The 15,294-nt window shown below is 44.2% G+C and overlaps 2 protein-coding genes across 3 annotated transcripts in view; one reads left to right on the forward strand and one right to left on the reverse strand.

The window, feature by feature from the left end:
* The window catches only part of VEPH1 (ventricular zone expressed PH domain containing 1), an 82,868-nt gene that overhangs the window by 56,180 nt on the left and 11,394 nt on the right, over positions 1–15,294 (reverse strand). For both annotated transcript variants that reach the window (XM_075716926.1, XM_075716925.1), the window contains exons 4-5: positions 5,281–5,447; positions 3,533–3,742 (exon numbers count right to left, since the gene is read on the reverse strand). In XM_075716926.1, coding sequence (XP_075573041.1) covers positions 3,533–3,742; positions 5,281–5,447 — 377 coding nt within the window. The remainder of the gene's footprint in view (positions 1–3,532; positions 3,743–5,280; positions 5,448–15,294) is intronic.
* On the forward strand, positions 10,306–15,106 carry PTX3 (pentraxin 3). Its single transcript, XM_009477682.2, has 3 exons — positions 10,306–10,453; positions 10,864–11,397; positions 14,493–15,106. The coding sequence occupies exons 1-3, from the start codon at positions 10,306–10,308 to the stop codon at positions 15,104–15,106; spliced, it is 1,296 nt and encodes a 431-aa protein (XP_009475957.2).

Consider the following 15,294-nt stretch of genomic DNA (forward strand, 5'->3'; position numbering starts at 1 on the left):
CAATCAGGGCAGATCTTCCATAGTTCAGAAATTTTTCAGAAAACGAGAGGAGAGGAGCCATTTGTCTCATGTTGGAAAGTTCACCTCTGCCACCCTTCGCATGTTGCTTTTATCCATGTTTTTGAGTATGCAGTGAAAGGTCTCCGGGATGCCACTAAAACAGAGCCCACTACAAACAAATGAAAAGCGTGCCACCCCTCCAAACACACAGCAGTCGTGGCGGCAGAGCGGGCTGGAATGCAGTCTGCTGCTAAGTCAGCAGCTTGCTGCTTCTTAGAAAAATAAGACATACAACACGGGACATAATGCCAGTTACTCGGCATTTCCAAGAGAGACATTGGAGATTATTCAATGCAAGCTTGCCCAGGCTGTGTGTGTAACACTTGGTAGCTATGTGTATCCACACAAACCAACACATTAAAAAAATATAAGGAGAAAATATTCTGCAAATCATTTGTTTGTAAACTTTACTGTAGTCTGTAGTTTCCAACAATATATGAAATACAACACGTCCAGTTGGTTTCTTGCTTATTCTTGGTATAAAACAATAACAACAACAAAAGGCAAAATGAATTCAGTCCCTTTTAAGTAGCAGAACACAGCAGAAAAGGGGCCTCAGAGACACTCCCATGGGAAGAGCTGGTTCAACATGCTAAAACACAGAATCTGAATTAAATCCTTCAATTCTGATCCCAGCTGTGCTCAGCTGAGGATTAGCTAGTTATAAGCTGTAAAGCTTCTAGGAGATGGTGACTCTCAAGTACTAAACACAGAACTAAATGTGGTCAGCTGCGGTTCTTACAGAGGTATATTTTGCTGGGGTGATGCATGTAGACAAGGAGAGAACAACAAACTTCATTTGTCTGCACTTCACAGTCTGCAATGTGATTTTGGCTTCTCCCCCCACCTCCTGCAACAGAAATAAGATTTACAAAGCCAAACCAAATCTGGTTTCGATTCTTACCACATAAATTGCATTTTAAATGAATATGAAGCTCAAAATCAGCAGAAACAGCAAGTATAGTGTCTTCCTGTGCTGTACCCACAGCAATCAGACACCCGTCGCCCCGCCAATACACACTCAAAAGTAAGTGCCAAAGACGAAAGGATTTGCCTTATTGCAACAAGTGAAATAAGTCTTGCACAACATCCACCCACGCCAGCGAACGGGTGTGCAGAGGGGCTGCCCCCCGACCTTCCTCCCTGCCTCCCACCAGGTTCCGCCACTCCACAATATCCATCTAAGTTAGCGCAACCATCTCATCTAAGACTATTACCGAGACAATTCTGAATTATTAAAAAGGTTGTGCAAAGGAAAATTTCCCCTTAAACTTCCCTGCCTTTTCCACGTGTCTTGTTTTACCTTCGGCAACACCTAACAGGGCGTAACGCACCCCGATGCCCTACGGTGGGCTTGCCCGACGTGCCTACGCCGGGGTAGGCGGCGTGCTCCAAGTTGCACGACGATCCTTCATCATCGAGCAGAGCTGTTGCCCGAAGGCACCGACAGCTGCCGGCGAGCTGCGGTACAGGGCGCAGAGCCTAACCCCCAACAACACCCGCTCCCGACATTTAAGGGACTAACTTTGGTTAGGGGCCAAAAGAAACTATTTTCTCCGGAGACAAAAGCCTCTCTGGAGGTTCTCCGATGACCACTGATGGGAGCACACCGTTACCTGTATCTAAACAAGTAAAAAGAAGAACCGTCATCTTAAAGGCAAAAGATGAATATACGGAGGATTTTCCCCCACACAGCAAAACCATGCAACTTTTCTCCTCTCCCCGCTCCAAACTGGCCTCCGGCAGAGTCAAAGGAAGGACAACCAAAAAGTCTGATTCAGAAAGGCAAAACGTACAGTGAAAGCTGTAGCCTTTATGCAGACAAACTCCAGTTGACTTAGCGCAAGTTTTGCCTCAAGGATCACTGAAAGGACACGAAAACTGCGGGATTCAACTCTTTGCTGAAATAAATTATCCAGGTTACTGCATGGCAGGCATCGGTGCCACACTTCAGCAAATGGTTAGATTTATTACACGCCATTCATTTTCTGCTACATAATTGAGTTTTGTCACAGCCATAAAAATTTGAATTATTTACCAGAAACTCTTTGAGTTCAGCAGCACATTATTTTTGCCTTTACAGAACCATGATTTGAGGTGGAAGGAAAATGTCTATTAACAGTGGTGAAAGACACATAAACTCATACCTGGGAACAAAGATAAAAATCTCATTAAAAATCATGATGTGTCGTAAGCATGTCTAGCCAGTTTGGTGTCCTCAGGACACCCAAGGTCTTGAGCAATCAGGTAGTTTACAAGCTCATGGTGGTAATCTCCTCCAGGCTGGATTTTTAGGAGCTGGGGATAGCGGCAGGGTTAGACGAATCTCGTCAGGGTCTAAGGCACTTCCCAGTCCCAGCGGGACAGGGCTAACATCGGATCTTCATGAGCAGTGTCCCTCGCTGACGGGGACCACAGGGATCTTTGGGCTGCTGGTATTTTGGGGAGGGCAGAGAGCTCTGGGACCCGAGAGCTGCCTGACGGTTCCTGTACACGCAGTGTTCCTGGCACCTGCGTTAGGTGAACATCACTCCAGCAGCCAGACCGCACGGTCATGACTAAAGCAAAAGCTCCGGTGCAAATTCATTACACTGCCATGAAACTCCCATAATTTTTTTAGGAGTTTGTCACTGTGAATCCTCTGTAGGCATAGTGTTGCCATTGGCTCAGACCCCAAACCAAGATGTGCCTGTGATGAGGCTCGAGCCCAGCATCACCACTGAGAGTTTTCATTATAAAGACATTTGTCTGAAGTACCCAATTAACGACGGCTACAGAGCCAAAATATCTGGCTTACACTATACGAGGAAGTTCATATTTCACTGCACGATTACAACATTCCTGTATGATATCATACAAAGGGTGCGCAAAATATGTTGGGGGTTTTTTTCTGCCTTTCATTTCGCATACAGGTACACCGCAACCTAACTTAGCTGAGCCCTTGGAATAATGACAATTATGTGCTTTTATCAAATAGGAGTTTTAATCATTCCATAAAAAGACAATTCATATAAACAGAACATGTGCACAGACCAGCTACCCAGTAAATAATAATTATTATTATTTATATATTTATCTTTACAGTTATGAGACTTTAAATATTTCTCTTTTTCATGCTCATTAATCTATTCTAGAAAGTTTCTTTCCTTCCCACTAACCTAAACCCCATTTTTACAGAGACCCTTTACTACGTGACTGTTCCTTGGTTAGGAGATCGAAGGGCAGTCTCGGTCACTAAAACACCACATCTGATTTTTGTGGTACTTGCTCTCCTAGCCGTACTGGCATTACAGTCTAGACTTATCGTGGTCTTATGACCAGGAGTATGTTCTGGTAGGACAGTCCGGTTGCTCATGAAGAAAGGAATACTTAGATGTATTACTTTATACAAGATTTTGGCAGGGGAACCAACCCAAAACAAACAAACCAGCCCCAAAACCAACCAACCAACTTCTTTTGTTTTTAAACTTACCTCATCAATATGTCCAACAGCTCCGAAGATCTTTGCTGTTTGCCCAATCAAACCTGGAGAACTCTCACCAATTTCTTTCAGCATGGGAAGAAAAGTGGCTAAGGCTGTTGGTTCATAGCTGGATATTTCTATAAGTACGCTTAGAATAATGTCACTATGGTTAGGGTCTCTCAAGTGTCCAAACAGAAATGGAATGCACTCTTTCAGCACCTATTAAAAAAGTCAGACAGAAACAAATTGTGAGTATATTTAATTGTGAATACATATAACAAAAAGAGGTACTGTACATTGCAGTGATAAAAATAAAACACTAGACTTTGATTTAGTACAATAGTTTTCCACCCTTGCTGACCTTTGCACAGAGCTATTGCTGAGGTCAATCAAAGTTCAGCTCAACATATGGAATAAGGATAAGCTGTAGCTTTGAAATATTGCAGTTATGCATATATAAGTAAGGAAATGCCCAATTGTTAAAAAAGACAAAAAACCCCTCGCCAAATATTTCCCTTGCTCTGGGCCAGTCCTATACTTTTTTGATTAAAACAACGTAGGACTTAGCCTTCCCCAATGATACAGTAAATTAAAGTGCTAGCAGAAATTTTTGGTTTCCACTGGAAACTAAATAATGTAACAAGGTTAATCTCTGGAACACAGGAAAAAGTAAGAGGTGAGATCCTCACTGCACAAAAAAATGCATTTGGCAAGTTGTCATTTCTTGTAACAACACAATTTTCAAGAGGCTGAGGGTGTAGTCCTTAAAATCATCTCACAAACAGGATACAGTGTATACAAATATCTGCCGAATGATTATTTAATCATATAAACACACATGTACACTATTACACCTCTGATTCAGCGAGACTGTTGTATCTGCGTAAAAGACATTTCAACGCAGAAACGGGGCATAAAGTGACCCATTCTGTTATGTTTTTGAGGATTATCAGTTTGAGCAAGTTGATACCTATCGCTCTGGCAAAATACTGCAGGTGGGTGGCTGAATAAATTGTTAGTAGTAATAAATGATAATAATAGTAAAAATTATAATACAAAGAAACTTGAGACGTGTCGGCTCCAGCATGGAGCCCCGCAATAGCCAGCGGTGCACCCCAGCCCCCTCCAGCTGACAAGTCCCTTGCTTCCGAAAGGAGCCTATTTCATCTGGGACTGCGTATTATGATAAAGTTGCCTTGGCTACCTGGGGAAAGATACTAACAATTGTTGATTCTTCTTTTCCAAAGATTTTTATTAATCTCATAAATTCACAAAGCAGGTAGTTTTGTGCCTTGTTCTAATGCGTTGGGTGCTGTCAGTGACATGCCATTTCCAAAGCATGATATATTTTGCCTTAGTTAATCTCCATCTCACTCCTAATCAACTCCTAACTCATTTGGATTTTCCTTGGTATGTAATTTAATACAGTTCATCTATTCTAACAGAAACATAGTTATGGGAATTCATATTCAGCTGACAGAGGAAGAGCCAGAAAAGTAGGAAACTGGTTTAACACAAACGTTTTGGTCCAGCAGAGTCACTGTTGTGTTCTCTTTATGATTAGATGGAGAATTTAGAAAGAAATTAAAGAATCCATGGGGAATTAGCATAGGAAAGCACTGTCATGCGTGTCATGGGACTCCTCGCTGTTCTGAGAGCAGCTAGCGGACAGACCTTGGCAAGGTATCTGAAACAAATAAACTCCTCCAAAAGGAGGTGCAGCATCTAGCAGTACAATCTTCCAAACATGGTTTTACCCCCAATTCTTTTTTCCTAGCCACGATCTGGAAGAGCCGGAGGAGGTGGTGTTGTTCGGCTTGATCCAGCTGAACCATCAGTGCCACCAGCTCCCTCAGATGCAGGTTTATCGGCTCCGGTTGCTTCTCGTACAGAGCGGGCAGGACGCGCAGCAGCATCGAGTTCCCTGAGAAGAGAGCAAACGAGAGGCCGGTGACTTACTGTCATCAACACCCTACGGCTGGAGAGCGCCCTAGAAAATCAGCACACACCTGGAGACACCAGGTTTTAAAGAATCATCAGTACAAAAACAGGGAGGCATAAAACACACTGTAGAAAAATAAATACCAGGCCAAGAAGAGAAATAAGTGACCTAAATAGAATAAATCATTGCAGGTATAACAATGTAGGTGTATAAAAAAAAAAGGAAATCTTATTAATTATAATTTTCATTCTCAAGTACAGTATCATGAGAAGCCTGCTTAATGAGCTTTCAGATTTGGATGGTACTCTGTTAAGTCCTAGACCAAACTAAGTGTGATTTAAATTAAAAAAAAAAAAAAAAAAAGCTAGAAAATATAAAAAAAAGCACATAAAAGCTATATTTCTCCTTTGTTGAGATTCAGACTTTCAAATTAAATAAGCAGCATATGGAAAGAATAGTTGGTTATTAAAAGAACTAAATATGCATGACAGTAAATTTGAACATAAATAGTTAAGGATGCCATTTCCAGGAATAGAAAGGAGCCAGAGTCAACTGCAGACAGGCAAAGATATGCAAAACCCTCTCTCACACGTTTTCTTAAGATGTCTGCGCATAATTCAATTTGAAGCCCAGGCTCATACCAAAATATATAACTTCACATTGCTGTACATGCCTGCCTCAATATGTTTAAGTTTCACTTGAACAACATATGGGAAACATCTGCCTATTGCAATGTAGTATGGCTCCTTTTTGTAAACCCTTGAAAGTCCTTAAGGTCTCTTTGGATTTGGTTTCCAATAGGAGCTAGCACTCTGGTCTGCTGCTTTTTCTCCCATTTAAATCTGAGCCTTATAATTTTGGAAGATAGGCAGGGCACTGCATGGATGGTAGAAAAAGGATATATGGGTCGGACTGGACCACATCATGCTCTTGCCAGATATAGAAAACGCACCCCAAGACACCGTTAGGTCTTGAAATGTCACCTCTGAGCCAAGATAATAATTCGCTGCAGGTTCAGGCAACTTTTAGTCGAAGAGCTTGTAACGATCCCTATGGGCTCCTTGTGCTTCGGAGGAGTGCCTCCACACTATTCGACCCGCCACACTTCTGCATCCCATCCTGAAGCATTTATTCTGCTTGAAGAATCGTTGGCCTCTCCTTGAAGGCAGCTCTGAGCCCTCCGTACGACCACCGCAGTCCTAAAGGCAAGGCTCAGACCCCACCCCTCGTCCCGCAGACACGGCGAATGTCTGCCTCAGTTTGTTCCATATATAAAGCACAAAGGCCAGTTGCAAAGGCAAGATTTTTGCTGATTAATTACCCTAAAGAGATCAGCAAGCTGTTCAGTTCTGGCCATTTTCTAGCCACATTCTTTGTGCAAATCTCTTCCTGATGTTACAAGCGAGTCTGTAAAAAAAAAGTGTCATGTTTTTTATGAGTGTCACTAACATACCGTGGGATTCATGCAAAGCACCAATTCACCCAAAGTTAGAACTAAAATGTCAGAGGATGTATTTACTTGCACTTTTCTAGACTCAGATCTGAGTTTGAAATTGAACAATTTTGTAACCGAATACACTAAAAATTATTTTATTCTCCGGATAATTTAGTGCTTACAGGAATAAGTCCTTTCTTTGCACTTGCACATGTTTAGTTTCCACTGGAAATTTTCTGCCCATATGGAGCAGAGCCCTTAAGCTCCAGTCGAATTTCAGTAACACTGACTATTGCAAAAGATGAAATTCCCATGTTCCTGGCAAAATTCATCTCAGCTGTAAAAGTGTAGAGGGAAGGAATTCAGCAGAGATGAACCAAAACTAGAAACTTTAAACAAGGAAGGACAGCCACGAACCTGAGACGTGCTATTGCCTAAGCTAGGATATCACAGGTAGGAAGGTATTTGGAAAGTAAGACTAATTACTCAATCTGGGAAAACGAGCATTTTAAGTATCAGATGTATCATAGGAGTAATGCAATTTGACATGACACAACATGATGGATTGCAGCCATGAAGCTTCTCTGAACAAAAATACTTCATGCAAATGCAAATTTGGGCAACACCTTCTGGTTATCATACAGCAAACATACTGGGTTTATATTCACTAACCAAGATAAATGAGAAGCAAAGGCAAATTAGAAGCAACCCTGTCACTTTGGAGCGATGTTGAAATGACCTCACTGACATGGAATTGCTTTTAATTGAATAACCTGTGTATACAAACTTGTAAACAAACAAAGCAGACATCACAGTTTGCGTCTGTTCTTCATATACCTTAAGAAAGGTCACAAAGCACAGCCCAGTTCACTATTTTCTTGTCTTTTCATGTTTCGAGTTAGCTCTGAGTACCTCTTGCCATTTGTTTGTCACACCTTTTCAGTTTCTCAGGGATTTACGCACATGCACCTCACCGACCTTTTGATTCTTAGAGCTCGGGCTGTCAGAGGCAGTACTGTGCCTGTTCCTAAGTAATTCACTTTTTTCCCCTCTTGCTTCGTCTGTCTCAGTCTAAACTAAGAGCCTGAAAAGTATGTTTGTTGTCTGCAAATGGAAAAACATTATACTCAACTCCTTAATTACCTTCTTTCCCTCTTCCTTCCCCTACCACCCTTACCCCCAATACTTTCCAGATTAGCTTTTCTCAGACTTTCCAAGCAGACCACACACTGGGAATTATGCAATTCAGGCAGAAACTAACGTGCAGTTGGGGACACTCGATGGCTTTGCACCGCTGGCTGCAAGTCAGGCAGGGAAGAGGCACGTACAGCAGGAGCAACCACAGCCGCACGCTGCGACGGTGCCAGCCCGCTCCGTCTGCCCCAGGCACGCTTTGGCCGTGCTCCCTGCACACACGAATTGCAAAGGCTGCCCTTGCACTCAGGCTCTGCTCTGCCCAACCCAGCAGCATAGAGAGCTTGTTAAAAAAAAAAAAAAAAAAAAAAAAGAGCCTGGTAGCACACTGCAAAAGTAACGTGGGTAGAAGGAGCTCCCAAAGCTGTACAGCAGCGTTTTGACTGGTTTAGTCTAGTCTACCCTTAACTGGTTTAGTGTGGACTTGGTAGTGTAGGTTAATGGTTGGACTGGATGATCTTAAAGGGCTTTTCCAACCTACACGATTCTGTGATTCTATGACATTCACTGCAAACTGAGTATTTGGAGATAAAAACCCATGCACCAAGACTAATTTTTTTTCCCCTGGGATAGCTCAAGTTAGGCACATACCTCCCCAAAATCATTCACCTCTACTTTACCAAACTTTTGAGGTTTCTAATATATTGCTTCAACGTTACTATTTATTATTTGCAGCTGCAGGAGAGCAGCTGGAACCCCCGCAGTGGCAGGAACCCCATATACTCATAAGGTAAACCAGTGAGGCAGCTTGGCACGTAGGAATAGCACGGTACCGTGGCCAGCAGCCCAAGGCGCAGGTAGCCCAGGTTTGCCCGAGCAAAGGAGGCATCTGGTGCAGCAGCACCAGGCTCGCAGCAGCCTTCTGCGGCCCCTGGAGCAGCGGGCTGCCCTGGGGTGCGTGGAGCAAGCTGGAGGAGCTGGGAGTGGGCAGCTCCAGCCTTACCTGTCTCCTCAAAGGAGACACTTGCAAAATGTATCCTGGTCCCCGCTGCAGGAGGGGGCAATGGCTGAGGCCACGGACACCGTCTCCGCTGCCTCGTGCGGCCGCACCTCCCACTCACAGCCCAGGTGTCGGAGGCAGAATAAGCAAGAAAAGAAGCACAGGACCCTCTTGACACACTCCTGTGCACAGCGATAAGGGGCTAAACCAGACTCAAATGGAAAGGGAACACAGACTGTAAGTTAGATGCAATTATGTGTTTTGTTTTGGGTTTTTTTTTTTTGCTATTCTCTGAATATTTCATAGCCCTATATAATTTGTACCATATTACCCCTAATCTCACCTAAGCAATGCATCTCTGAAATAATTAATGGCCCATTGAACTGATAAGCTTTCCAGAATTTAAAACGGATTAACACCAAAACCAAGAATAGATTAACACTCGATTAGCATCTAATCCAAGAGGGCCTTGTTTTGTTTTTTCAAAGTTAACAGAAACACCTCTAATCATGCAGCTGCCAATCTACGTGCTCCTGAAACAAGATACTAGCAGTTAGGTATTAGCCACATAGTTATGGTGGTGTTATTGGTAATTAGGGCTAGAAAAGCAAAACTCTAATAAGATGTCCTTATGAACGCTCCTTTATTGCTTAAAGCAGTAAACTGTTAGTATATAATAGAAGTTTTTATACAGAACTATCAAAAAAAGCTACAATATTTAGGTTAAACCATACACGTGTATCTAAACCAGCTCTGGGTATGTTTATTTTTCTACCAGTCCCCTCCGGACTCCTGGCACATACCAGCTACAAACGAGCTTACAGAGAACACTTTCCACAAATAACACAAGAGAGCCCAACCGATGCAGCCAGTGCTCGTAGGCAGCGAACTGCAAGTGATTTCATCCCCCGCTCTCGCCCTCGCGTTGCTGCACGTTACAGCAATCTGCTCTCCGAGGGGAAGTGGCAGCTCGCAAGAGCAGCTTTCCCCATTTCTTCCCCTCCGCGAGTCAGCACATCTCCCCCACCAGCGCAAACCTGGAAGGCTGGAATTGAGCAAGCTGCACGCCCCCTTCTCCTCTCAGCCAAAACCAACAGCCAGAAGTGCTCTTGTTACAACACTGGCACCAGCATCGCTCATTCATTCAAGCCGAGGCGCTCGGAGCATTTATTAGGGGCTCGCCGCGTCTCGCTCGCAGCCTTGTCTCTGCTGAAGTCTGGCTTAGACTTTAGCTCCAGACAGCCCGGCTATCCTCAGGAAGCAGCTAGAGAATGCTGCCCCGAGCAGTACTTTCTCTGCTTACGCTGTTCTGTGTTTTCAGGGCTTCTGTTTCTGCTCTGGAGGAAGATGACGACTATGATCTCATGTACGTGAATCTGGATAATGAAATTGAAGGTCCAGTTCTTGGTACTGAGGAAAGTAAGTAGATTTCAACTGAATTTGTGTTAGGTGCAGAATTGCATTCTTTGTTGCCTAGCTCTTGTAACAGTTACTATTACAAACATAATTCTTTTTTTTTTTTCAGAGGAAGAAGCGTGTGCTTGTACCAGTAGATTGTTATGGACAGCAAATGCTAAAGCACCTGGATGGTGTGCCTTGGAATTTACTTTATACTCTTTATTTTTCAGTTTCCCTGCAAAAGACTGCCAATGACACTTAGTTTTAGAATTGCTATAATACTCACTACTTTACTTTCCTGTTTTGATATAGAGGGAAACACACTGACAGTCTGGAGCACGTAAGCCTTGCACAGACCCAGATTCTGTCAAATACTCCTGTTTAAAAATGTAAGTACAAAGGAATAGCAACATCTGTATCTTCCATTCCAGCTGCTTCATGCGACTGCCAGCGAGAACACACTGAGTGGGACAAGCTCTTCATCATGCTTGAGAACTCGCAGATGAAAGAGAACATGATGCTGCAGGCGATGGATGAGATCCTGAAGGTGGACCTGCAGACCCTGAAAGCCGAGCTGAGCCAGCTCACCGCCAACCTCGCGGGCACCTTGGCCGCCGCGGTCGAGAAAGTCACCTCCCACATCGTGTCACAGGTAGAGCAGGCGCTTGTGAGGAACAGTGGTCAAGCTGAAGAAGCCAAGAGGCTTCAGGAGGCCGAGCAAGGAAAGGTTCTCGAGCATGTTCTGCTGCTGAGCCACAACGTGTCCAGCAGGCTCGGCCAGCTGGAGAGCGCTTGGCTGAAGAGGTCTGAAGTGGAGGCTCAGGAGACAGCTTTTCAGCAGGATAAATTCAGCCCCACCAGAGGAGACAATCTCATTTTGAACTCTCTGTGGAAAGAGCTACAGCAAACCAGAGCTGAACTGAAGGCATCGCAGAAATGGGCAGCTCAGCACTTACTGCCAGCAGGTAAGTCCACGTGCGCTGCGCTTTACTGGAGAGCTCGCTTTTGGTGGGCCTGTCCAAACAGACATCCTATAAACACCCCTCTTAAGGACCTTCCTCTGCATATGACCCCAAAGCAATCTTACAAACAGCACAGCAGCTTTGAGCGGTCTGTACGTACAGGGAGGAAACCCATTAACTGTTCTCGAAAGAGGCGCTGAGCTTTTAAAACGTGGGATCTAAGAAGGGTTTAATCAAAGTCCTTACACAGGACAAAGCCAGCTAGGATCCCACCTCCTGCAGGCTCTACCAGATCAAAACAGTTGCCAGAGAGCAGAAAACCTATTTTAAATGTACGAATTGGGTTCTCTCACCTTTCACCTTCCCAGCTGGTAACTCCTACGCATACGCACTAGTCACCGAGCTCTGCTGTTCTCTTCATGCATGTACCCGCTCCTTCCTCTTCCTAAAGTAAATGTTGCCTCCTCACCAACTCCAACTGCCCAAGAGTAGAGCTAGATCCGAGGACACGTTGCCGATGTCAACCAGCTAAGCACGCTTCCCGCAGCAGGGAGGGAACATTCACCGCATGCAACTGTCAGGACAGAATATTTCCTCAAGCATGGAAAAATTAGTAACATTGTGGTATTGTTGTGGGGTTTGTTTTCCCCTTGCAAAATGTGCATTGGTTAGCGAGGTGGCCATAGAAAGATGAGCTCATATCTCAATTTTCATGTCAGTTTTTCTGTGCACTGTAATATGAAACTCAAAATGCAGCTGCAGCAACGTGGGTATGGCAGAGCAGAACCCCGTCTATTTAAAGCATGGGTGCAAAATTGCCACATGCACAATATAACTATGTTGAATATAACTCTGCCTACTAGATAGCTATCATTGCGTGTCTTCTAAATGTCAGCGTGTCTTTAATGACCATATTTTCCACAAACATAAGGTACTGCAGCTTAAAAACCTCACAGAAATCTGCAGTCGTAGAATGCCGCGGGTGGGTGTGAGTAGGAAGTTAGGGGTGCAGTTACACCAGCCTTGCCAGCGACCCTTAGCAACACCACCAGCGCGAGCTCTTACACAGGTGAGCAAGCAGCGCTTATCCTAACTGCTAAAGCAAAGGCAACAACTGACACAAGCCTATTACAATACAAACACAACAATAGTTGCTATCAGAGGGCTTTACAATCAAACATGAATCTATCCTTTCATGTAGGACACGGATTTGGCTTTATAAGTAAATCACTTTTACTCCTTTATCGCGGCACTTTAGTAATCTTTGCATACTGGGAGTAGAGCTTACAGCATCTTCCTTTTTTCCCCAAGCACATGAATCTTGCCTTCCAGAAAGCATGATCTCATTCTTTATCTCTCTCCTGTATCCCGGCCAGCCTCGCAGTCAGTTACTCTGTGCTAGGTGAGAGTAAAAAAACTTGATCAGCATCAAGGATCTCAGTCTCATTAGTGGCAATCCAGGTTATTTCCACTGGTTCCTACATGGTTTTATAAGAAACGTTCTTATTTTTTTTAATTTAAAAGATACATTTTAAGTACTTCCAGAGTGTGTGTCTAGCATTTTTTTTTTCAAGGGAGTTGTTAGCAACTGACTTTAATTTCTCACATCTTGAATTACTGCCAGCCATACTCTTGAGGGATTTTCTAATCGCACTTTTTGTTCTTCAGTGAGGCTGTTTTTAATTTTGTTTAGGCCTTGATAACAAAGCCTGAAAGCTTGCTAATTAAAAGCTTTTTCACAACACTCTTCCTAAGTAGCATTTTAAGGACTATCCCAAACAGTTGCTCGCTGCTCCTGCCCCTCCTCAAAAGGGCCAGTGAAGAAACGTAAAATCTGCTCAGAGCTGAAAGGAGGCAGTCTATGAAATAACACCGCAGCGCAATCCTGGAGGACACAAAGAGTCCTTCATTCACTGAAGCAGCAATTTGCACACACATTTGAGACATTTTAGATCCTCTAGCTTGTTTAAACAGGAAATGAACCAGCTTAATTGCAAAAGGGGGCTGCTTTTTCCTTAATGTTGCTTCAAATATTAAGTCATATATGACTAGGGAACAGTACATAGAATACCAAAAGTGGCTTGGGTTTGGTGATCATCAGTTACTTTTCCAAGTTTCATAAATTTCTGCTAGTGCTTTTAACTAACCCAATTTCTATTATCAACACAGTGATTAATTGGAGATGAGAGATGAACCATTTTAAAAATATCAGTTATCTTACACCTTTCCCATGCTTAACCAGCGCACGTGAAAGTTACTGGACCAATAGCCCTAAAAGCAGGGTCAGACAAGGCAGCCATTAAAATAAATAGATAAATACATCTCAGCAGGCTTCAGGCAATGCTCCCTGCGCCTGCTTTTCAGTAGCTCCTGTCCCCTTCTCCTCCGCTGCCCAGTTATCCATGGGGCAACCGCAGGACACCACATAACTGCTCGTGACACAACTACCCGGCGGCTCCATTTCTCCAGCCGCAGCAGCGGTCTCACGCTGCTACCCCAGGAACGGCACAGTATCCAAACCTGCCGTTTGACAGATCACTGAACCCAGCCCCTCGCCATAAGGTTGCCGTTCTCATCACCCCATACTGAAAAAGAACACGGAGGCTTAAACAAGACCTAAATGAAACAGAGAGAGGACTGCCCGATGCAATTACCTAGCGTAAAGTGCTAATTTCTCTAGGTGAGCCAGCAAAGGAGAAGCTGTCCTCGGAGGCACATCGGAGCAGAAAGCACCTGCCCCGTGCAGGCCCTCGGGGAAGTCCAACTTCCCAAGGCAAGCACCAGGGCAGACAGGCAGCATTAAACCTAAATGTCACTTTGCATGGCATAGGACTATACAACACACTACTTTTGCAGCAAGGGAAGAGCCAAACCTTGCTTCTGCAGCCTCATTAGCCTCTAGACCTATCGCCATAACGGTTGGGGAATTCATCCATCAGGTCTGACAGCTTCTTCAAAGCATCCTACATCCCACTGCATGAGCTGAGCTCTCAGCTCCCATTGAGAAGCCCAGGAGCGAGCGTATGTCAAGGGTCCTAACTGTGCCTGTACAAAGAGACCGGTGCTTATTTACTTAACAATCTTTCTAACTTTTTCAGGGTGTGAAACAGCAATTCTATTCCCCATGCGTTCAAAAAAGATATTTGGGAGCGTTCACCCAGCTGCTGGAATGACCCTTCACTCCTTTACTGCTTGTGTCTGGATCAAGGTAACTGAAGCTTTGGACAAAACTATTGTCTTCTCCTATGGAACCAAGTTAAATCCATATGAAATCCAGCTTTATCTCAGCCGGGAATCTGCGGTGCTTGTTGTTGGCGGTGACCAGCACAAGTTAGCTGTCAAAAATGTAGTTGTTCCTGGGAAGTGGATCCATCTCTGCGGTGCCTGGAGCTCGGAGAACGGATCCGCATCTCTGTGGGTGGAGGGAGAGCTCGCAGCCACCGCCTCGGACATTGCCAACACTCACACAGTTCCAGACGGAGGGATTTTGCAGATCGGTCAAGAAAAGAATGGCTGCTGTGTTGGAGGTGGATTTGATGAAGCTTTAGCCTTCTCTGGAAAATTAACTGGCTTTAACATGTGGGACAGAGTGCTCAGTGCCAAAGAGATAGCAGCGCAGAGTGGAGAAGATGCGTGCAGTATCAGGGGCAACATCATCGGGTGGGGAGTCACAGAAGTTTTGCCATACGGAGGAGCCCAGTACATTTCTTAAACTCTGGCAAGGCAGTTTCTGAAGCAGGGAACGTATTTCATGAGGCGCTGAATGCCAATACGTACAAGTAAACAGAGCTGTAGGAGCCCACGTCTCTCGAATTCCCAAGGAAGATTAGCATTGCAAGTTTACAAAATGAGGTACTGTGGAGATGGGATTTGACCTCTGCCTGCTGCTTTGGCAAAACA

The sequence above is a fragment of the Pelecanus crispus genome, chromosome 9, assembly GCF_030463565.1.
Source record: "Pelecanus crispus isolate bPelCri1 chromosome 9, bPelCri1.pri, whole genome shotgun sequence".
NCBI classification, from domain to species: Eukaryota; Metazoa; Chordata; class Aves; order Pelecaniformes; family Pelecanidae; genus Pelecanus; species Pelecanus crispus.